The sequence below is a fragment of the Bombina bombina genome, chromosome 7 (assembly GCF_027579735.1).
Source record: "Bombina bombina isolate aBomBom1 chromosome 7, aBomBom1.pri, whole genome shotgun sequence".
NCBI classification, from domain to species: Eukaryota; Metazoa; Chordata; class Amphibia; order Anura; family Bombinatoridae; genus Bombina; species Bombina bombina.
In genome coordinates, this window is record NC_069505.1 from 231735504 (window position 1) to 231759474 (window position 23971).

The 23971-nt window shown below is 37.8% G+C and overlaps 1 protein-coding gene across 1 annotated transcript in view; it reads left to right on the forward strand.

Moving 5' to 3' along the window:
• Window positions 1-23971, forward strand: part of OTOG (otogelin) — a 576525-nt gene that overhangs the window by 407580 nt on the left and 144974 nt on the right. Inside the window, 5 exon segments of the mRNA XM_053689346.1 lie at window positions 15249-15328; window positions 16119-18728; window positions 18730-19583; window positions 21213-21381; window positions 22137-22282. Of these exon segments, the coding sequence (XP_053545321.1) occupies window positions 15249-15328; window positions 16119-18728; window positions 18730-19583; window positions 21213-21381; window positions 22137-22282 (3859 nt within the window).

A 23971-nucleotide genomic window follows, 5' to 3' on the forward strand; every position in this document is an offset into this window, starting at 1 on the left:
AAGGGTTAGTGTGGCATATCCTAGGGCCAGTGCTAAAGCACCTTCTCCTTTAATGCAGGCTCTTGTATCCCCCATGGTAAGGTTCTTATTAGTGAGGTCCGGGGCTCTATGCAGAAGAGTTAGCATTAGCGTGGCTCTCCAGTCCACTAGAGGTAAGTATTTAACTCCTAAAGGAAGCAAATGGATACTGACACATTTCATAAGTATTTCTTCATTTTCAATTTAGTTGGTGCATTAATTCTGCTATTTGTTTTGTGAAAACAAATTTACTAATTTACACTATTCAATAAAGATATACCAATGTCCTTGTCAGTTGACTGATACTAATGCTACCCAATAAGTGTTTGAGCATCAGTTTTGTTCTGTGGTGCTGCTGGCTTGTAGCAGTTGCACTAACGATAACTTTATTTTAGTTTAAGCTTCCCTGAAGGTGTTTCACAAAGGAAATAGGGGCAAAGGGATTTTTGCTACCAAAACATTTCTAAAAGCTCTCTTAACAAAAGATACACACACACACACTATACATAAACTAATTACAGAGAGAATAGCAATGTCAGATATGATATGTATCGCTAAGGTAAAAGGACCCTTAAGCATATAGATGGTGCAGACCCTATAGAATAATTATAACAATAGACTATAAGAAGAGAAACAGGACACATCAAAATACATGTTCTTACTAAAGATAGGGAATAAAGCACTCTTTTTACGTATCAAGAAAGCTGTATATTTATTCTGCGCCTATAAATCTAGGCATAAAGTGGACAGTAAACCTAAATTTCATCATCAAGAAGTCAAAAATATATACATAAGGTACAAAAAGAGAATACATATAAAACAAAAGTTATGTCACGTGACTAGCAAGGACCCATACAGTAATATACATCAGGAGCAAGAAGTCCAACGCCCTAAGAAAACCCACCAAAAAAAAAACTAACACTGACCCCACAATATCTACTCATGGTTCCTGAAGTCTGGACATCCATCTTTAAATCAGTCAATAGCATGAGAGCTTCTGAAATCCTATTGGCTGTTCAAAACAGCCAATAGGATGAGAGCTATTGAAATCCTATTGGCTGATTTGAACAGCCACTAGGATTTTAGTAGCTCTCATCCTATTGGATGTTTTGAACAGCCAATATAATATCAGAAGCTCTCATCCTATTGGTTGAATTTGAAGAATCAAACTAGCAAATAGGAATGCAAGGTATGCCATTTTGAAATGGCTACTTTGCATTCAACTTTAGTGTACGGCGGTGACCTTAGGAAGAGGACACTGCGCGCAGGATGGGATCGGCTTCCAGGATGGCTCCGCTCGGTGCCGCCGGGATGAAGATAGAAGATGTCCCCAAGATGGATGAAGGTGTCGCCGCCTGGATGAAGACTTCTCGCCGCCTGGATGAAGATGGATGTCCGGACTTCAGGAATCGTGAGTAGATATTCTGGGGTTAGTGTTAGGTTTTTTTTTCTTTTTTGGGGTTTTTTTTTTGTAGATTAGGGCTTTGGGCTTTTGTAAAAGAGCTGAATGCCCTTTTATGGGAAAGTGAAAAAGAGCTAAATGCCCTTTTAAGGGCAATGCCCATATAAATGCCTCTTTAGGGGCAATGGGTAGCTTAGGTTTTTTTTTTAGAGTTAGATTTTTTTATTTTGCGGGGTTGGTTGGGTGGTGGGTTTTTACTGTTGGGGGGACTTTGCAATCTTTTACAGGTACAAGAGCTTTTTAACTTAGGGCAATGCCCTACAAAAGGCCATTTTAAGGGCTATTGGTAGTTTATTGTAGGCTAAAAGGTGTTTTTATTTTGGGGGGACTGATTAGGGTTCAAAACAGCCAATAGGATTTCAGAAGCTCTCATCCTATTGGCTTAATTTGAAGAATCAAACCAGCGATTAGGAATGCAAGGTATGCCATTTTTAAAATGGCTACTTTGCATTCAACTTCAGTGTACGGTGGTGACCTTATGAAGAAGACACTCCGCGCAGGATGGGATGGGCTTCCAGGATGGCTCCGCTCCGTGCCGCTGGGATGAAGATAGAAAACATCCCCGAGATGGATGAAGGTGTTGCCCCCTGGATAAAGACTTCTCACCACCTGGATGAAGAGGGATGTCCGGACTTCAGGAACCGTGAGTAGATATTCTGGTAATAGTGTTAGGGTTTTTTTTGGGTTTTTTTTGGGTGTTTTTTTTTTTTAGATTAGGGCTTTAGGCTTTTGTAAAAGAGCTGAATGCCCTTTCTCCAACATTGGTGTGTCTGGTCCACGGCGTCATCCTTACTTGTGGGATATTCTCTTCCCCAACAGGAAATGGCAAAGAGTCCCAGCAAAGCTGGTCACATGATCCCTCCTAGGCTCCGCCCACCCCAGTCATTCTCTTTGCCGTTGCACAGGCAACATCTCCACGGAGATGGTTAAGAGTTTTTTGGTGTTTAAATGTAGTTTTATTCTTCTATCAAGTGTTTGTTATTTTAAAATAGTGCTGGTATGTACTATTTACTCTGAAACAGAAAAGGATGAAGATTTCTGTTTGTAAGAGGAAGATGATTTTAGCACAGTAACTAAAATCGATTGCTGTTTCCACACAGGACTGTTGAGATGAAGTAACTTCAGTTGGGGGAAACAGTTAGCAGTCTTTTCTGCTTAAGGTATGACTAGCCATATTTCTAACAAGACCATGTAATGCTGGAAGGCTGTCATTTCCCCTCATGGGGACTGGTAAGCCATTTTCTTAGTTAAACATAAAAGAATAAAGGGCTTCAAAAAGGGCTTAAAAACTGGTAGACATTTTTCTGGGCTAAAACAATTGCTTTACTAGGCATATTATGCAGATTCTAACTAATTATTGGTATTATAATCTTGGGGAATGTTTAGAAAAACGGCAGGCACTGTGTTGGATACCTTTTTCAGATGGGGGCCTTTCTAGTTATAGACAGAGCCTCATTCTGGGACTGTATAGGGGTTAAATGTAAAAACAGCTCGGTTCCGTTAATTTAAGGGTTAAAGCTCTGAAATTTGGTGTGCAATACTTTTAATGCTTTAAGACACTGTGGTGAAATTTTGGTGAATTTTGAACAATTCCTTCATACTTTTTCACATATTCAGTAATAAAGTGTTTTCAGTTTGAAATTTAAAGTGACAGTAACGGTTTTATTTTAAAACGTTTTTTGTGCTTTGTTGACAAGTTTAAGCCTGTTTAACATGTCTGTACCATCAGATAAGCTATGTTCTATATGTATGAAAGCCAATGTGTCTCCCCATTTAAATTTATGTGATAATTGTGCCATAGTGTCCAAACAAAGTAAGGACAGTAATGCCACAGATAATGATATTGCCCAAGATGATTCCTCAAATGAGGGGAGTAAACATGATACTACATCATCCCCTACTGTGTCTACACCAGTTATGCCCACACAGGAGGCCCCTAGTACATCTAGTGCGCCAATACTTATTACCATGCAACAATTAACGGCTGTAATGGATAACTCCATAGCAAATCTTTTATCCAAAATGCCTACTTATCAGAGAAAGCGCGATTGCTCTGTTTTAAACACTGAAGAGCAAGAGGACGCTGATGATAACTGTTCTGACATACCCTCACACCAATCTCAAGGGGCCATGAGGGAGGTTTTGTCTGATGGAGAAATTTCAGATTCAGGAAAAATTTCTCATCAAGCTGAACCTGATGTTGTGACATTTAAATTTAAATTAGAACATCTCCGCGCACTGCTTAAGGAGGTGTAATCTACTCTGGATGATTGTGACAATTTGGTCATTCCAGAGAAATTATGTAAGATGGACAAGTTCCTAGAGGTTCCGGTGCCCCCCGACGCTTTTCCTATACCCAAGCGGGTGGCGGACATAGTAAATAAAGAGTGGGAAAGGCCCGGCATACCTTTTGTTCCCCCCCCTATATTTAAGAAATTATTTCCTATAGTCGACCCCAGAAAGGACTTATGTCAGACAGTCCCCAAGGTCGAGGGGGCGGTTTCTACTCTAAACAAACGCACTACTATTCCTATCGAAGATAGTTGTGCTTTCAAAGATCCTATGGATAAGAAATTAGAGGGTTTGCTTAAAAAGATTTTTGTACAGCAAGGTTACCTTCTACAACCAATTTCATGCATTGTTCCTGTCACTACGGCAGCGTGTTTCTGGTTCGAGGAACTAGAAAAATCGCTCAGTAAAGAATCTTCGTATGAGGAGGTTATGGACAGAGTTCAAGCACTTAAATTGGCTAACTCTTTTGTTTTAGATGCCGCTTTGCAATTAGCTAGATTAGCGGCGAAAAATTCAGGGTTTGCTGTCGTGGCGCGCAGAGTGCTTTGGCTAAAATCTTGGTCAGCGGATGTGTCTTCCAAGACAAAATTGCTTAACATTCCTTTCAAAGGTAAAACATTATTTGGACCTGATTTGAAAGAGATTATTTCAGACATCACTGGGGGAAAGGGCCACGCCCTCCCACAGGATAGGTCTTTTAAGGCTAATAATAAGCCTAATTTTCGTCCCTTTCGCAGAAACGGACCAGTCTCTAATTCTGTATCCTCTAAGCAACAGGGTAATAATTCACAACCCAAACCAGCCTGGAAACCAATGCAAGGCTGGAACAAGGGTAAGCAGGCCAAGAAGCCAACCACTGCTACCAAAACAGCATGAAGGGATAGCCCCCGATCCGGGACCGGATCTAGTGGGGGGCAGACTTTCTCTCCTTGCTCAGGCTTGGGCAAGAGATGTTCAGGATCCTTGGGCGCTAGAAATAGTTTCTCAAGGTTATCTCCTGGAATTCAAGGAACTACCCCCAAGGGGAAGGTTCCACAGGTCTCAATAATCTTCAAACCAAATAAAGAGACAGGCATTCTTACATTGTGTAGAAGACCTGTTAAAGATGGGAGTGATACATCCAGTTCCAATAAGAGAACAAGGAATGGGATTTTATTCCAATCTGTTCATAGTTCCCAAAAAAGAGGGAACATTCAGACCAATTTTGGATCTAAAGATCCTAAACAAATTTCTCAGGGTACCATCGTTCAAAATGGAAACTATTCGAACGATCCTACCTACTATCCAGGAAAATCAATTTATGACTACCGTGGATTTAAAGGATGCGTACCTACATATTCCTATCCACAAGGAACATCATCAGTTCCTAAGGTTCGCTTTTCTGGACAAGCATTACCAGTTTGTGGCACTTCCATTTGGATTAGCCACTGCTCCAAGGATTTTCACAAAGGTACTAGGGTCCCTTCTAGCGGTTCTAAGACCAAGGGGCATTGCAGTAGTACCTTACTTGGACGACATCCTGATTCAAGCGTCGTCCCTGTCAAAAGCAAAGGCTCATACGGACATCGTCCTAGCCTTTCTCAGATCTCACGGATGGAAGGTGAACAAAGAAAAAATTTCTCTGTCCCCGTCAACAAGAGTTCCCTTCTTGGGAACAATAATAGATTCCTTAGAAATGAGGATTTTTCTGACAGAGGTCAGAAAATCAAAACTTCTAAGCTCTTGTCAAGTACTTCATTCTGTTCCTCGTCCTTCCATAGCGCAGTGCATGGAAGTAATAGGATTGATGGTTGCAACAATGGACATAGTTCCTTTTGCACGAATTCATCTAAGACCATTACAACTGTGCATGCTCAGACAGTGGAATGGGGATTATACAGATTTGTCTCCGACGATTCAAGTAGATCAAAAGACCAGAGATTCACTCCGTTGGTGGCTGACCCTGGACAATCTGTCACAGGGAATGAGCTTCCGCAGACCAGAGTGGGTCATTGTCACGACCGACGCCAGCCTAGTGGGCTGGGGCGCGGTCTGGGAATCCCTGAAAGCTCAGGGTCTATGGTCTCGGGAAGAGTCTCTTCTCCCGATAAACATTCTGGAACTGAGAGCGATATTCAATGCTCTCAGAGCTTGGCCTCAACTAGCAAAGGCCAAATTCATAAGGTTTCAGTCAGACAACATGACGACCGTTGCATATATCAATCATCAGGGGGGAACAAGGACTTCCCTGGCGATGAAAGAAGTGACCAAGATAATTCAATGGGCGGAGGATCACTCCTGCCACTTGTCTGCGATCCACATCCCAGGAGTGGAAAATTGGGAAGCGGATTTTCTGAGTCGTCAGACATTCCATCCGGGGGAGTGGGAACTCCATCCGGAAATCTTTGCCCAAATAACTCAATTATGGGGCATTCCAGACATGGATCTGATGGCGTCTCGTCAGAACTTCAAGGTTCCTTGCTACGGGTCCAGATCCAGGGATCCCAAGGCGACCCTAGTAGATGCACTAGTAGCACCTTGGACCTTCAACCTAGCTTATGTATTCCCACCGTTTCCTCTCATCCCCAGGCTGGTAGCCAGGATCAATCAGGAGAGGGCCTCGGTGATCTTGATAGCTCCTGCGTGGCCACGCAGGACTTGGTATGCAGACCTGGTGAATATGTCATCGGCTCCACCATGGAAGCTACCTTTGAGACAGGACCTTCTTGTTCAGGGTCCATTCAAACATCTGAATCTGGTTTCCCTCCAACTGACGGCTTGGAGATTGAACGCTTGATTTTATCAAAGTGTGGGTTTTCAGATTCTGTAATAGATACTCTGATTCAGGCTAGAAAGCCTGTAACTAGAAAAATTTACCATAAAATATGGAAAAAATATATCTGTTGGTGTGAATCTAAAGGATTCCCATGGAACAAGATAAAAATTCCTAAGATTCTATCCTTTCTACAAGAAGGTTTGGAGAAAGGATTATCTGCAAGTTCTCTGAAGGGACAGATCTCTGCTTTATCTGTTTTACTTCACAAAAGACTGGCAGCTGTGCCAGATGTTCAAGCATTTGTTCAGGCTCTGGTTAGGATCAAGCCTGTTTACAGACCTTTGACTCCTCCCTGGAGTCTAAATCTAGTTCTTTCAGTTCTTCAAGGGGTTCCGTTTGAACCCTTACATTCCGTAGATATTAAGTTATTATCTTGGAAAGTTTTGTTTTTGGTTGCAATTTCTTCTGCTAGAAGAGTTTCAGAGTTATCTGCTCTGCAGTGTTCTCCGCCCTATCTGGTGTTCCATGCAGATAAGGTGGTTTTGCGTACTAAGCCTGGTTTTCTTCCGAAAGTTGTTTCCAACAAAAATATTAACCAGGAGATAGTTGTACCTTCTTTGTGTCCGAATCCAGTTTCAAAGAAGGAACGTTTGTTACACAATTTGGACGTAGTCCGTGCTCTAAAATTCTATTTAGAGGCTACTAAAGATTTCAGACAAACATCTTCCTTGTTTGTTGTTTATTCTGGTAAAAGGAGAGGTCAAAAAGCGACTTCTACCTCTCTTTCCTTTTGGCTTAAAAGCATTATCCGATTGGCTTATGAGACTGCCGGACGGCAGCCTCCTGAAAGAATCACAGCTCACTCCACTAGGGCTGTGGCTTCCACATGGGCCTTCAAGAACGAGGCTTCTGTTGACCAGATATGTAAGGCAGCAACTTGGTCTTCACTGCACACTTTTGCCAAATTTTACAAATTTTATACTTTTGCTTCTTCGGAGGCTATTTTTGGGAGAAAGGTTTTGCAAGCCGTGGTGCCTTCCATTTAGGTGACCTGATTTGCTCCCTCCCTTCATCCGTGTCCTAAAGCTTTGGTATTGGTTCCCACAAGTAAGGATGACGCCGTGGACCGGACACACCAATGTTGGAGAAAACAGAATTTATGCTTACCTGATAAATTACTTTCTCCAACGGTGTGTCCGGTCCACGGCCCGCCCTGGTTTTTTAATCAGGTCTGATGAATTATTTTCTCTAACTACAGTCACCACGGTATCATATGGTTTCTCCTATATATATTTCCTCCTGTCCGTCGGTCGAATGACTGGGGTGGGCGGAGCCTAGGAGGGATCATGTGACCAGCTTTGCTGGGACTCTTTGCCATTTCCTGTTGGGGAAGAGAATATCCCACAAGTAAGGTTGACGCCGTGGACCGGACACACCGTTGGAGAAAGTAATTTATCAGGTAAGCATAAATTCTGTTTTTATGGTAAAGTGAAAGAGAGCTGGATGCCCTTTTAAGGGCAATGCCCATATAAATGCCCCTTTAGGGGCAATGAGTAGCTTAGGGTTTTTAAGAGTTAGATTTTTTTATTTTGGGGGGTTGGTTGGGTGGTGGGTTTTACTGTTGGGGGGACTTTACATTTTTTTTACAGGTACAAGAGCTGTTTAACTTAGGGCAATGCCCTACAAAAGTCCCTTTTAAGGGCTATTGGTAGTTTATTGTAGGCTACAGGGTGTTTTTATTTTGGGGGGCTTTTTTATTTTTATAGCGCTATTAGATTAGGTGTAATTGTTTTTATTTTTGATAATTTGGTTTATTATTTTTTGTAAGCTTAGTGTTTTTTATTTTTCGTAATTTAGTGTTTATTATTTTTTAATTTTTTTCGTTTTTTTTACAGCAACTGAAAATCTTATTTTCTATCAATTTAAATACAAACACATATTTTTGTGAATGTATACAGAGCAATGAATATAATATAGAAATAGAATGTGCAAAATTTTGTTATATAGAACTATTAGAAACTAATTAAAGCCATTTGGTGTAGATACATTGATGATATCTTTATCTAAAAAGGTTAGGGAAGTTAATTTACCCGTAAAGATAACTTTTAAAACTATCTAAATACAAAAGTTTTACACAGCTGTGGTTTTATGATTACATTTGTTTGAATTTTGCTGTTTTCTGCTTCCCTGTAGTATTCCCTATTTAAGTATGCCCATTGGCCTACCTCAGTATGTTCTCATGGAAATAATCTAAGTTCCAACAATTGAAGAAAAAAAAGGTATAATTGGTAATAAATTGGAAATTCTTTTTTTAATGTACACTTTATTCTAAAAATATAATATTCAGTATGCTGAGTGCATACGTGTAAGTTCTTTGAATGTGCTGTTTTTGGTGCATTAGTAGTGAGTGCCAGTGATGTAACATGTGAGGTCACCAATACCCAATGGACACATGAGTTGACCAAAAAAACTATCAATGTTATTTACTTATGTGTCTCTGTGGCTTTAATGTGCTCTTACTGCAAGTAGAAGAGCTTTTTTTTTATTTATTTATTGTTTGTTTATTGAAAGTTTCTCAATATACAATGATACAATTCCAACATGGTTAAATTAGAAGTGTCAAAGTTTTACAATCTTAGAATACAGAAAAGTGACATTGGATTAACATTTGCTGGTCATATTGTGCAGTGGTAATTGAGAGGTTATTTTAGAAAAGAGTAGACAAGAGGAGGGAAAGAGGACAACAAAGGGGGGACGAAAGTTGAAGAAAAAGGGAGTTTTTTTGTATTCACATTTCCAGACTTTAGTAGTTTCAATAATAGACTTAAACAGTCATGTAGGAACTCTCATAATTATCTGATATAATGATAAATAGGGGAAGTAGTTGGCTTTTTATAATTTCTGTAAGGCAAGGAGAAAGTGTTGTAAAGTGCTGTAGCTCTTAGACATGGAGTAGTGGTCAGTGTTTAAGGTTTGGATTCCCATATAAATAGCATTTCGTAGTAAAAATCATCACCTAGATTACGAGTTTTGCATTAGAGGCTGTGCAGTGCTAACGAGCAGTTTATGCTCACCGCTCACTTACAGACAGCGCTGGTATTACGGGTTTTTACAAACCAGACAAGAAGTGAGAGTTAAGCAAAAAATTTTGCTCATTACTGCACTCCAATACCAGCGCTGCTTACGTTAGCGATGAGCTGGTGTAACGTGCTCATGCACGATTTCCCCATAGGAATCAACGGGGAGAGTCGGCTAAAAAAAAGTCTAACACCTGCAAAAAAGCAGCGTAAAACTCCTTAACGCAGCCTCATTGATTCCTATGGGGTAATACATTTTATATTTACACCTAACACCCTAACATGAACCCCAAGTCTAAACACCCCTAATCTTACACTTATTAACCCCTAATCTGCCGCCCCCGACATCGCCGACACCTACATTATATTATTAACCCCTAATCTGCCGCTCCGGACACTGCCGCCACCTACATTATACTTATGAACCCCATAATCTGCTGCCCCCAACATCGCCAACGCCTACATTATATTTATTAACCCCTAATCTGTCGCCCCCAATGTTGCCGCAACCTAACTAAACTTATTAACCCCCAATCTGCCGCCAACAACGTTGCCGCCACTATAATAAACATATTAACCCCTAAACCGCTGCAAACATTAGTTAAATATTATTAACCCCTACTCTGCCACACCAAACGTCGCCACCACTATACTAAATGTATTAACCCCTAAACCTAAGTCTAACCCTAACCCTAACACCCCTAACTTAAATAAAATTTAAATAAGTCTAAAGAAAATTCCTATCATTAACTAAATTATTCCTATTTAAAACTAAATACTTACCTGTAAAATAAACTCTAAGCTAGCTACAATATAACTAATAGTTACATTGTAGCTAGCTTAGGATTTATTTTTATTTTACAGGCAAGTTTGTATTTATTTTAACGAGGTAGAATAGTTATTAAATAGTTATTAACTATTTAATAACTACCTAGCTAAAATAAATACAAGTACCTGTAAAATAAAACCTAACCTAAGTAACAATTACACCTAACACTACACTATAATTAAATTAATTCCCTTAATTCAATACAATTAAATACAATTAAATAAAATTAGCTAAAGTACAAAAAACCCCCACTAAATTACAGAAAATAATAAACAAATTACAAGATTTTTAAACTAATTACACCTAATCTAATCCCACTAACAAAATAAAAAAGCCCCCCTAAACTAAATTACAAATAGCCCTTAAAAGTAATCAACTCTTTTACCTATAAGAAAAATTACAAATCCCCCCCAACATTAAAACCCACCACCCACACAACCAACCCTACTCTAAAACCCACCCAAAACCCCCTTAAAAAACTAACACTAACCCCTTGAAGATCACCTTACCGGGAGAAGTCTTCATCCAACCGGGCTGAAATCCTCAACGAAGCCAGGAAAAGTCTTCATCCAAGCCGGGCAAAGTGGTCCTCCAGACGGGCAGTAGAAAAAATCCTATTGGCTGATGCAATCAGCCAATAGGATTGAGCTGGCATTCTATTGGCTGATTGGAACAGCCAATAGAATGCCAGCTCAATCCTATTGGCTGATTGGATCAATCAATAGGATTGAACTTCAATCCTATTGGCTGATTGCATCAGCCAATAGGATTTTTTCTACCTTAATTCCGATTAGCTGATAGAATTCTATCAGCCAATCGGAATTGAAGGGACGCCATCTTGGATGACATCATTTAAAGGAATCTTCATTCAGTGTTAGCCGTCGTCAGAAGAGGATTGTCTTGAATATGGACCCGCTCCGTGCCAGATGGATGAAGATAGAAGATGCTGTCTGGATGAAGACTTCTGCCCGTCTGGAGGACCACTTCGCCTGGCTTGGATGAAGACTTCTCTCGGCTTCATTGAGGACTTCGGCCCTGTTGGATGAAGACTTCTCCTGGTAAGGTGATCTTCAAGGGGTTAGTGTTAGGTTTTTTTAAGGGGGTATTGAGTGGGTTTTAGAGTAGGGTTGGTTGTGTGGGTGGTGGGCTTTAATGTTGGGGGGATTTGTAATTTTTTACAGGTAAAAGAGCTGATTACTTTGGGGCAATGCGCTGCAAAAGGCCCTTTTAAGCGCTATTTGTAATTTAGTGTAGGGTAGGGCTTCTTTATTTTGGGGGGCTTTTTTATTTTGATAGGGGGATTAGATTAGGTGTAATTAGTTTAAAAATCTTGTAATTTGTTTATTTTTTTCCGTAATTTAGTTTTTTTTTTGTACTTTAGCTAATTTTATTTAATTGTATTTAATTGTATTTAATTTAGGGAATTAATTTATATATAGTGTAGTGTTAGGTGTTAGTGTAACTTAGGTTAGGTTTTATTTTACAGGTACTTTTGTATTTATTTTAGCTGTAGTTAATAAATAGTTAATAACTATTTAGTAAGTATTCTACCTAGTTAAAATAAATACAAACTTGCCTGTAAAATAAAAATACATCCTAAGATAGCTACAATGTAACTATTAGTTATATTGTATCTATCTTAGGGTTTATTTTACAGGTAAGTATTTAGTTTTAAATAGGAATAATTTAGTTAATGATAGGAATATTTATTTTGATTTATTTTAATTATATTTAAGTTAGGGGGTGTTAGGTTAGGGTTAGACTTAGATTTAGGGGTTAATAACTTTAATATAGTGGTGGCGATGTTGGGGGCGGCAGATTAGGGGTTAATAAATGTAGGTAGGTGGTGGCGATGTTAGGGCTGGCAGATTAGGGGTTAATAATATTTAACAAATGTTTGCGATGTGAGAGTGTGGCGGTTTAGGGGTTAATATGTTTATTATAGTGGTGGCAACATTGGGGTGGCAGATTAGGGGTTAATAAGTGTAGGTAGGTGGCGGAGACATTGGGGGTGGCAGAGTAGGGGTTAATAAATATAATGTAGGTGTCTGCGATGTTGGGGGCAGCAGATTAGGGGTTCATAAGTATAATGTAGGTGGCGGCGGTGTCCAGTTCGGCAGATTAGGGGTTAAAAAAATTTTTTAGTGTTTGCGATGTGGGAGGGCCTCGGTTCAGGGGTTAATAGGAAGTTTATGGGTGTTAGTGTACTTTTTAGCACTTTAGTTAAGAGTTTTATGCTACTGCGTTGTAGTATAAAACTCTTAACTACTGACTTTAAAATGCGATACCAGTCTTGACAGGAGAGGGTCTACCTCTCACTTTTTGGCAGACTCGTAATACCGGCGCTATGCAAGTCCCATTGAAAAAAAGAGAATACGCAATTTACGTAAGTGGATTTGCGGTATTTCCAAGTCAGGCCAAAAAAGTGAGAGGTACACCTGTACCTGCAAGACTCGTAATACCAGCGGGGGATAAAAAACAGCGTTAGGACCTCTTAACGCTGCTTTTTAAGCCTAACGCACAACTCGTAATCTAGCCGCATGTTTGTTAATGGTGAAATAGAAATATTTTTCCATTGCAATGTTTTAAGAAGTTGTGTTATCCAATCAGCGATTGTAGGGGTGTGCATTTGTTTCCATAGTCTGGGTATCATTTGCTTGGCACTGTTATTTGCTATATATAATAGTTTTGTATGTGCCTTAGATTGCATTTTAGGGGTGTACTTGAATAAAAAGATCAGTGGGTCTAATGGAATGTTACAACCTAGGATGTTATTAATTTGGGTTTTTACGGAGTCCCAATGGTGTTGCATTTTGGGACAGATCCACCATATATGATACATGGAGCCTATTTGTTTGCATTCTCTCCAGCATTTATCAGAAGCTTGTGGTAATATATATTTTAGCCTTTGAAGCATTAAGTACCACTGTGTCATGAATTTATAGTTGGTCTCTAATAGGGAGCTGGAATATGAAGATTTAGCAGTTTGTGAAATTATTTTATTCCATTCCTTGATTGATAGTTGTACCGGTAGTTCTGATTGACATTTCTGAGTGTAAGTGGGTAAGTAGCCTTGTGGGGCGTTTGCTAAGATAGCGTAAAGTAGGGATATTGTATGCTTTGGAGGGTCTGTTGCACTGCAAAGAAGTTGAAGAGCTGTTCTACGGCATATTAAATTAGATTTGTGTGCTTAGGAAATGTGCTAGTTGATTGTATTTTAGCCACGGGGAGTATATGCCTTCACTTATTGTTTGAATTTGAGTATGTGGTAGCCGTTTTGAGGATTTAGTGAGTAAATATATTGGGGGTAATCTGTTGTTTGGGTGTTGTTAGTCGTATCTGTCCCATTTTGAACTCTGGGGTTTGTAGTGTGGGTGTCAAAAGAAGAAATGGTGGGATTTTTTTTAGAATGAGGTCACAGGTATCATATGTTTCCTTAATAATTGAATAGTTCCGAATATTCAGTGATCTGTGACCCGTGGGTAGCCAGGCATTACTGCCCAATTGGGTAGAAGAGATAAGATCATCTTCCAGATGTAACCAGGCTTTATTTGTTAGGGGGTTGTTGTAGAAGAGCTTTTTTATTATAACTGTTAAAGGGCCACTAAAGTCAAATTGATTCAGATAAAGCATGCAATTAAAAACAAAAACAAAAAACAGCTTTCCAATATACTTTCATTATCAACATGTGCACATTATTTTTATATGCACGCTCTGACGCTCCAGCTCCTACCGTACTGAGTATGTGCAAAAGTCGATAGTATATATGTATATGCATTTTGTGATTGGCTAATGGCTGCCACATAATACAGGGGGAGGAAAGATTGAAATAACTTTGAGATAGGCCAGAATATATTCTACTGCTCATTGCCAGTTATTTATTTTTTACTGTATTTAGAGGTCCACCACTGACACAATGATATTAGCATAACTGTTTCCATTGACATGCAAGTCCTTGGAAAGGATCTCAGCTGTCTGCAGTTATGAAAAAAATAACATATGTGAAAATGTCTTGAAAGAATAATACTGTGTTTACTGCAATTGTTTTTAAATAGTCAAACTGCACTCACCAATTCTCGTATTTGATTAAGCCAATCCTGGCATCTGAAGAAGATAAAGCTAACCACAGTCATTATGTTGGTGCAAACTGCAGTTGTTATCCGTTAAATCCAATTTATTCAGTTCTTCTGAATTTCCCAAAACGAATATTTGGGAAGTTTAGTTTTCCCGAATATTCATTGCCGGGTGCCTTTCGATATTAGTTTTAAATTACAAATGTAAATGTTCAAAATCTACAGGTGAAAAAGTTCACTTCTAGCTTTATTCATACCTTCCTGCTTTAACAGGAGCTTCTCCTTTAGTGCGGCCCTGGTAGCCGCCTAAGCCTCCTGTTAGCACTGCTGGGGCCCTGTGAAGAAAAGGATAGCCTGGCTCTCCAGCACACTAAAGGTATTTTACCTATTTAAAAGAAACAAAGGAATGCTGACAAATTCTGCATTATTCCTTTGTTTTCTTTCAATTTCAGGGTGAATTCTTACAGATATCCATTTCATAGAAATTAAACAAATATCCATGTTTCTGTAATGTATTGTGTTCTAAAACAAATGCACGTGCCTAAAAATCACCATGCGCTGATGTTTGCTGGTGAACTTGATAGACCATCCCATGATCTCTAAACATGGATACCTTTTCAGTTTATAGATCATTTTCCACCAGGAAATGGGATATACAGATTCATGGCAAAGCCAACAAGCTTCTAATTCCAGCTAAATAGTGTTGTTCCTGTTTAATAAACTGTAACCTCTTTTTTTCCAGGGTGGAAGGATGTATCCCCTTGTGTCCACCTTACATGGTTCTGGATGAAGTTACTAGAAAATGTGTCTACTTTGAGGATTGTAAGTAAACATGAGATTGTGTATGTGAGTTAAAGTATATCTTAAACATCTCTATTTTTATGACAAACCTCATACTTAAATATGATATTACATTTTGCAAACAAAACTGATATTTATACCAGACATAACCAAGGAGAAGCAAATGGTTCACATGCAGCCCTCTGCACTAGTTTTTGCAGCCCCCGGGAAAAAGAAGAACAAAGAATTTGTGCCATAGATTTTTTTGGCAGAGGTAAAAGAGAACTAAAAATAAGAGGCAGCAAACATCAACCTCTCACTATATGGGTGGGAGAGATAGAGAGCTCAGTCGGTGTTCCTGCAGCAGCTTTGAATACAATGAAATCTTCACAGCTGTAGGTAAAACATAACAGTGTATAGGGCAATGCTATAGTGAGTCTCAAATTTTATTTTAGAGCAGCGTCTGATTGGCCTCAGCTATGGAGACTAGGAACATGAATTCCAGCTGACATTTCAAGGGTATATGACTGTTCTGAAATAACATAGCCCTGCACATTTTGATTTCTTGGGGGTTGATCACAATCCTGCAATAATTATATCAAATTTATCTACAAAACTCCCCATACAATTTGAGGATTTTCTGTAGAAAATCATTAGATAAGCTTTTTGTACGGATTTGTGCTCAACCCCAAAATGTCAGTTCTTAAAAATACTTTTAAAGCATTTTGTATCTTTTGTATCCAGATTTATAATAAACAATACTGATTATATCTAAACTTGCTTCTGCAAAATTAAATAATCTACATATTTTAATTTTACTCTTTTTCCTTAGGCATTGAACCTGCCCTTGGTATTCCTAAATTATTCTCTACTACAACAGCCACAAAGACTGCATCCACAGTGTTTAATACGACTGCACCAACTAGTTTGACAGATTCAACATTGACAACAACTGAACTAGAGATTACCACCACTACAGAAAAAGCTGACATAGCTACAGGGATTGTGCCACTTACACCCATCTTAACAAATGTCTCAGCACACTCAGTAATTCTACAAACGTCCCATGAACCTATTACAACTAGGCAATCAGCCACTGAGCAATTTTCTGTTTCCACTACGCACATTTCATCAGATAATGTTACCATTGCCCAGAAGTCAGTTACTGTACCTCCTTTGTTATCAGCAATTACTGATACTATTACCTCTGCTCCATATGAATTACCTTTAATTACATCTGAAGAATCAAAAATGACTCATTCCATATCTAGCACAACCACAAAAGTTTCACAGCTACCCCTTTCGGAAAGGGTTACCTCACAACAACCTGTAGTAACTACTAAAAGTGTAGCTACTGTAATGAATGACACAGAATATGTGTCTTCATTATCTTCTAGACCAAGAACAACACTCAGAACTACTTTGGCTGAAGAATTTTCTACTACAGCTTTGTCTTCTTTCACAACAGAAACACCCATTTTTATTACTGGCATTTTTACTAATAAAAGCACAACTGAACCTTCCACAAAGGCCCAGATGACATCTACTTTATTAACAGAAGGGTTAGAAACACCAACTGCTACAACTCTAGCAACTACAGAACCTCTTACTAAGTTATTTACAGTGCCTGTTACTAGTTTATTCATATTTACAACTGAGAAGAGCAGAAAGGAACCTTTTACAATGGCAGAAATGACTACACAATACACTCTTCCTCAGTTAACAGGGCATGTATCAGAAACATCACCAAGTCAGACAGTTCCTCAAAGTATCACAGCTATTCCATATTCACTGTTTTCTAGTGCAACAATAAAGGAATTAACTACACCAACTTTAGGTTCAGCAACAAGTGAACCTGCACAAACCTTAGGCATAACAAAGTATTCCACACACCCAATACTCACAACAGAACTTATATCACTAAAAACAGACATAATAACTCCTCTTCCCACCAAGATTTTACCAAGTGATATTCCCACTGAGATTTCAGGAAAGCAAACTTTAATAGCCCAAACTTCTGCAGAAAGTAATATCACAGAAGTGAAAAAAATATCATCTGCAATATCTACAACTTTTGAGGTTTCTAGTTCCAGTCCATTGATGACAACAAGCAAGAATGAGACAAAACAAACATCCCATTCAAAAGTTTCAGAACCTCATATCATTGTTAATGTCTCAAAAACAACTCTGTATCCTGTTAAACCAATGACAGAAATAGTTCCAAGTAAATACTACACAATATCTACAACTTCATCGTATCCAATCATTTTAGAAACATCTGAAATATCTCTTTTAGAAAAAACATCTTTATCTTCACAATTTCCTCTGATTACATTCAAAACAAAGGCTGAGTCAACAAAATCAACAACTCCAACACGTATACTACCTGAAGCAAGAACTAACATAACTACTGAATTACCACTTTCATCCGCCTTCTATCCAACCACAGAAGTAAAGGTTACAAAATCGTATTTACCAGTGACAGAAAGATATGCTACAACACAAACAATAAAAACTATCACACAAACTTCAGCACCATTGTTAAATTTGACTAGAAGTACAGTATACCCTTATTCTGAACCAGCCAACATAACGTCGTTGAGAAGTTTCACATCCCCTTCCACTGTATCTACATCAGAATATAAAAAAATTACAGCTATATCTCCTGGACAAACACTGATGACCCCATATACTTACAGAACTACTGAAATTCTAACAGAAAATACAACTACAAAATATGTAGCTACAACAGAAGCAATTCACACAACTGAATTTACATCTATGGTTCCTAAGATAAAGAACATAACAAGTTCGCTTAAATCTACTTTACATACTGAACACGCTTTATTGCCAACTGACTATTCTGTGCATTATACAACTCCATCTTCTGGCCAAATAATTTCCTTAGAGGGTGCTTCACAGTCAACTACCCCCAATGTTTCAATGACATATTACACTACAAATGTAACAAAGCCCATTCTCTCATCAACAATCCTGTTACCATCTATCACTTCCAGCATCTCAGTGCCCAGAACCACATCTAAACATCGTTTCACTGATATCATCAAAACAACGCAATCTATGAGTCAACATGTAGATTCAGCGTTGACTAAATCATTAACTGTAGCTTTTACAGCTGTTTCATTATCTGCACCGGTTTCACTAAAAACTCATTTAACCACAGAAAAAACACAATCTTTGTTAACTGATACAGTTAGAAGCACTTCCTCCCCCAGTTTGATTCCAGCTTTATATACAACAGCTTCATATACTGGAGAACACACTCATTTAACTTTACCCTTCACTACAACATTTACATCTTCATCCAAAGAAATAAAACCAAAAGATACAAAAACACACTTGCCGTCAACAGAAAAAGCAGAAACATTATTTACATCAACAAAGCAAACAACTGGAAAAAAAAACCTTGTCATCAACTGAAACCTATAAAACAACAGGTCAATTAATTTCTGTTTCTGAACCAACCACTTTGTCAATGGTTGTATCTGAAACATTAGCCGCTCATCAACCAACACCCAAAGAAACAACGGCTGTTGGGTTAGTTACTGAAGAGACTTTGACACCAACAAAAACAAGGGATATAATTTCAGGTACAATCAAGACTCTTTCAACTACAACCTATAGTCCTACCATTGAAACAAGCAGCATACCTTTAACCTCTATCCATTTCACTCCACATGTTGATTATACCTCTAAAGTATCATCTACCAGTGAGATTTTAGAGAAGACACAAGAAATTACTCACATATCAAAACCATCTGGAAAAACGATAGTGGAAGATTTTATTACCTCCATAAAAACCACAAACTACTCTACAACCTATGAACCATCAGAGAGTATTCCAACACAAATACCAGAGGTTGTTACATCACAGCCTGCTCTTAGTACACCACATATGGTTAATGCTACTGAAACAACGTATAGCCATGAAACCTCAAAGATATCTTATGTGTTTTCCACACAAGAGCCATATGCACAAACTGAACATACAAGTGTCATCACTAGTAGTATGAGTCCTGTTGCTGTCACAAGTCAAGAAACAGGACTACAGACATCAATTACAACAACACCTTCACAGACTTTATTGATATCTGTCTCTCTAAATGCCACAGAAGCTGTGCCATTTACTGAAACATCCTTTTATCCATCGAAAATACTTGAGAAGACGGTTACATCATATTCTGGTGAAAGGACAACACATGAAGGAACCTCAGAAGGATATACAGTTTCATCCATATTATCTTCTAGAGAAACTGCAACAATTCAAACGTGTATAGTGAGTAATTAAAGCAAAATAATAAGTGTGTCTATTTACATATCTCTATGTCTGTCTCATATCTATCATCATCTATAGTCTAATGAAACTCATCAGATCAGTTTTTCTAAAGGATTATTTTCAACTCCGTTTATTCATTATTGATTTGCTGACAAATAGTCCTATACTTAATATGTGTCAATCCTGTTTTGCTAATCACATTTCAAAATCTTGATAAATATTGTCACATTTTGAGGGACATTTTTCACTTATCAAATTCCACACTCTGACAATATCGGGCGACATTCAGAAATTATTATTGGCAGACAATATCCGATAGATTGTAAACAATCTATATGTGTTTAACCTCACACAAAGGGCTAAAAGACACAGTTAACTCTAGAACAGTGATGCACTTCTTCTCATGTGCCGGGCATGGGCAGGTGATTGGCAGTTATGCCTATATACAGCTGCAGATTGGTTCACTGACCGTGTCTCAGGATCTGCTGCTCTGTTTTTGACATTTTTTGCTTAACATTTTTTAAGGTTAAACACATAGGAGACAGCAGCAAGACCACCCTCAAACAGTGAGGCATAAAGTAGTAGCACAGTCTTGCCCTTGTCAGCGAGACCTGCACTATCACAGTGCTAAAAGAAAACCCTAGGACAGAGGCGTAACTAGAAACCACACGGCCCAGGTGCGACTCATATCTGCTTTACATTATTTTAAAGTTAAAAAAAAATGTATCATGCGTAATGGTTTAGTAAGTCAAAATTACATTTCCATGATTCATCATCATTTTATAATTTTAAAATTCTTCAATTTATTTCTTGTATCAAAATTACCTCTTACTCTTGAAATCCTTTGTTGTTGCTTAGCACCTTTCCATGAAAGCATATTGACAGGGGCTGAGAAGTGTGCATGTGTCTTAAGCACTATATTAGCAGCAGTGTTTGCAGCAAAGTGTTTGATTACAGTCTTGCTTTTGTTTTTTGTCCAGTATTTAAGGCAAAACAAGTGAAGTTATGAGGGTGAAATCTTTATTACTAACATAAGTAATACAAATACAATATCTTTCTTTGTCCTATTTTTTTAAACCTTTTGAAAACTACTACACTACAATAAGAAACCCACAAAAGTAACCAAAGTGTGAGGCAGACCTCCCTAAGGGGCGCTAGAGCATATAAGGGGACGCCCTGGAACAGTGACACTTCGTACTATCCTATGGAAACCACAAGAATCAGCTGGCTTTGGCAAAATATAGACCGTTTGTTAAGAGCCGACAATGACAATTTACATGTCGTGGGGGAATAAGGCGGGATGTAGGCAGAAGAAAGGCACTGGGGTCAAAAATGCTCAGAGACCGCTTTGCGTTTGTTGTCTTGATCATTAACTTGCGTTTAACGCAGGAGTAGCAAAGTGCAAATTTAAACGTGAGTGAAGGAATCTTTTAGTTTAAAATTATTAGCTCTTGAGAGCTATGTGTGAACTATGAATCAGATGTAAATTCTCCAAATCCAAACTAAAAATAAATATCACAATTTTCTGTAAAACTCACAAATAACATAATATCTACTATGGGGGGTGCTGTCTTGTAAACCCCTGTTATAGTGATAGGTAACAATATAATTGACTGTTTTTTTTTGTAGCCATATACAGAAAACGAATGTATTAAACACATTTGTGTGGACGGCCAGCTGATACAGGTTAACAAATCACAACACTGCCCTTATAACACAACTCAACCCAGCTGTGGACTTCTGGGATTTGCTGTTCGAATTAACGGTGATAAATGCTGTCCTAAATGGGAATGTCCCTGTGAGTCCTTTTTTTTTTTTTTTACCATTTTAAATATGATCTGTTATTGGTGTATGTAAATAAATTAGCAAATATTTTACTATAGACTTGTCACTTTATTGGACAATGGGAACTGAAATTGATAATTAAAAAAAAGAGTTGAAGTGTTTAACTATAAAATAGTTGAGAGTTTTTTTTAAAAATAATCAATGTCGGTCTTCTTGGCTGTAAGCATATATAGATCATGCTGCATAAACTACTAAAGCCTTTATCGTGTGGCACCAGTGTATGTTGAAGGAATAAAATCTGTCCATTATACAACCCTTGCTGGGACATCCTTAAAAGCCCATTTCCCCTTAAAGGGAAACTTATCCCCTTTATTGTGTTCCCAATTGTCCATTTAACTTGCTGAAGTGTATTTGTTTGATAAGAGCTCATTTAACTTTAACTGAAAATATGAGTAGCAAGCGTTTTCTCTGCCAAAAAGCAATGCAAATTGGAGACAAGAGCACTGATTAATCTCCCAGTGTGTGGGGGAGGGGGGGGGGGGGGCTATGAGGGAAAGTGATTTTGTATGTGAAATAGCTGCTTGTGCTTAAAAAATTGTTTATAAAAAATTCCTTGTACTACATAATATAATATCACCTTTTATATAGAAAAGATAAAATATTTGAGTACACTGTCCATATACAATATGTTGCTCTAATATATCCATGCATTTTTTTTGTATTTTATAGAAAATGTGGAAATATTTTGTTTTTGTTATTTCCTGCCAGGTCGCTGCTCTGTCTTTTCTGATCTAAGTTTTGTTACATTTGACGGCCAGTACATGTCTTTGTTTAAAGAAGCATCTTACATTCTCAGTCTAACTGAAGATGAGACCATAATTATTAAAGTTTCTAAATGCAGAGAAACAACCCAGGTGAGTTCTTTTTCTTTCTCATTCCATAACAAATATCTTTGTGTTGAAAATAAAATCATGAAACCTACTTCTCCCAGTGTTGAGGGTGCAGCCCATATACAGCCAGTTTAACCTTTCATCTAATCAGTGTATATGTTACAGTGAAAGCAGATTTATTACTAGTGAATGTGCTCCATCAGTTATCTGTTTGCATTCACTTCTGCTGCTTATCGTTAGTGAACGTTCTAGAATGCAGCCGGTTATGTTTTTCAAATCACTGTACACACAACTAAAAAATATTGCTTTACAAAATCCCTAATCATAAGTTCAGTGTTGTCTTACAGCGCTAAAAATATGGACCTGTAGCTCCTGTCTGGAGTGGGTCCCCAAATACCCACAAATGGAAAATTATGCAAAATAATGGTCAGAAAGGAGCGCCAATTGATGGCAAGGTCCGATAGAATTTGAGTGTGAATAATGTAATAGTGGTTCGTTTAAATAACGATATAGCACTATAGCTTAGCTACAATTATGGTGATTGTGCTGCATTAATGTATAGATTAAAATATATGTGTGGCACAAGATGGTACATAAAAGTATTTAATACACATTGAACATTTAAAACATAGGTATCGTTAAAACAAATATATTATTAAAAGAACGGCAAGAAATGGTATATAAAAGCATATAAAAACAGAAAACACGCGTGTGTAGCTTGTTCACTACAGGTTAGTAGTGATAGATCATAAGATGGGTTGCCTAAGTGTGAACCTCATACTCGAATAAACATTAAATGTTGACTAAATATTGATGATGCTAAATGTTGGAAGTGCTGGAATGACAGCAAATATATATAGAGTTTCTAACACATATATATGCAGTGTCTCATATAAAGTTATATTGACATAGATAGGGAAATAGTAACAATTAACATAAAAAACGATAATGTCCAATAGTCACTTCAAAAGATAAGGAATGTGAAAAAAGTTCTGTTATATATATCCAAAAAGTGAAAAGTTAATAAACCATCCAATTTGGTGTGATCCAAAATCGTGATGCAAATAAATCCAAAACAATATAAGTCCAAAAAAAATTTGTTTTAAAAGTAATTAATCCAATAGTTCAATCCAAAATAGTGATAGAAATAAATCCATAAAAAATAATAAAAAATCCAAAAGTTATAAAAATCCAAAAGTTAAATCAACTAGTGTGTACACAAACTAGTGAGAGTGATCACAGAAAAGGTATTGGTTAACATCTAAATCAATTCTGGATGTGAAAAAAGGAATTATAATCCCATGTAGAAAGTGGTGGAGAAGAAAAATAGAAAAAGGAATACAAAAAATAAAAATAAAAATAATTCTGGGAAGTCTTCAAAACCTGTAGATGAAAAATAATAACATAGTATAATACTGTATTAGAATTCAATAATCAAGGAAAATAGCTCACCATAACTTTGTCAACGCGTTTCGGCCCACAGGAGAGGCCTTTATCAAGACTATGGTATGGTGTGGGTGAGCTAAGATCTTTATACCCCTCTCTAACCAATCATATTACACTCGGATTGCGCCAAATTTTCGCGCCAAAATCGTAATACCGGAAGTGGTAAACCGGAAGTGTTTATCTGTATATGGAATGGTTCAGTTCTATCTTTATGATGTTCTTATTTATTAGTTAAAAAGGCTTATGTGGGAACATTATCTTAGATGT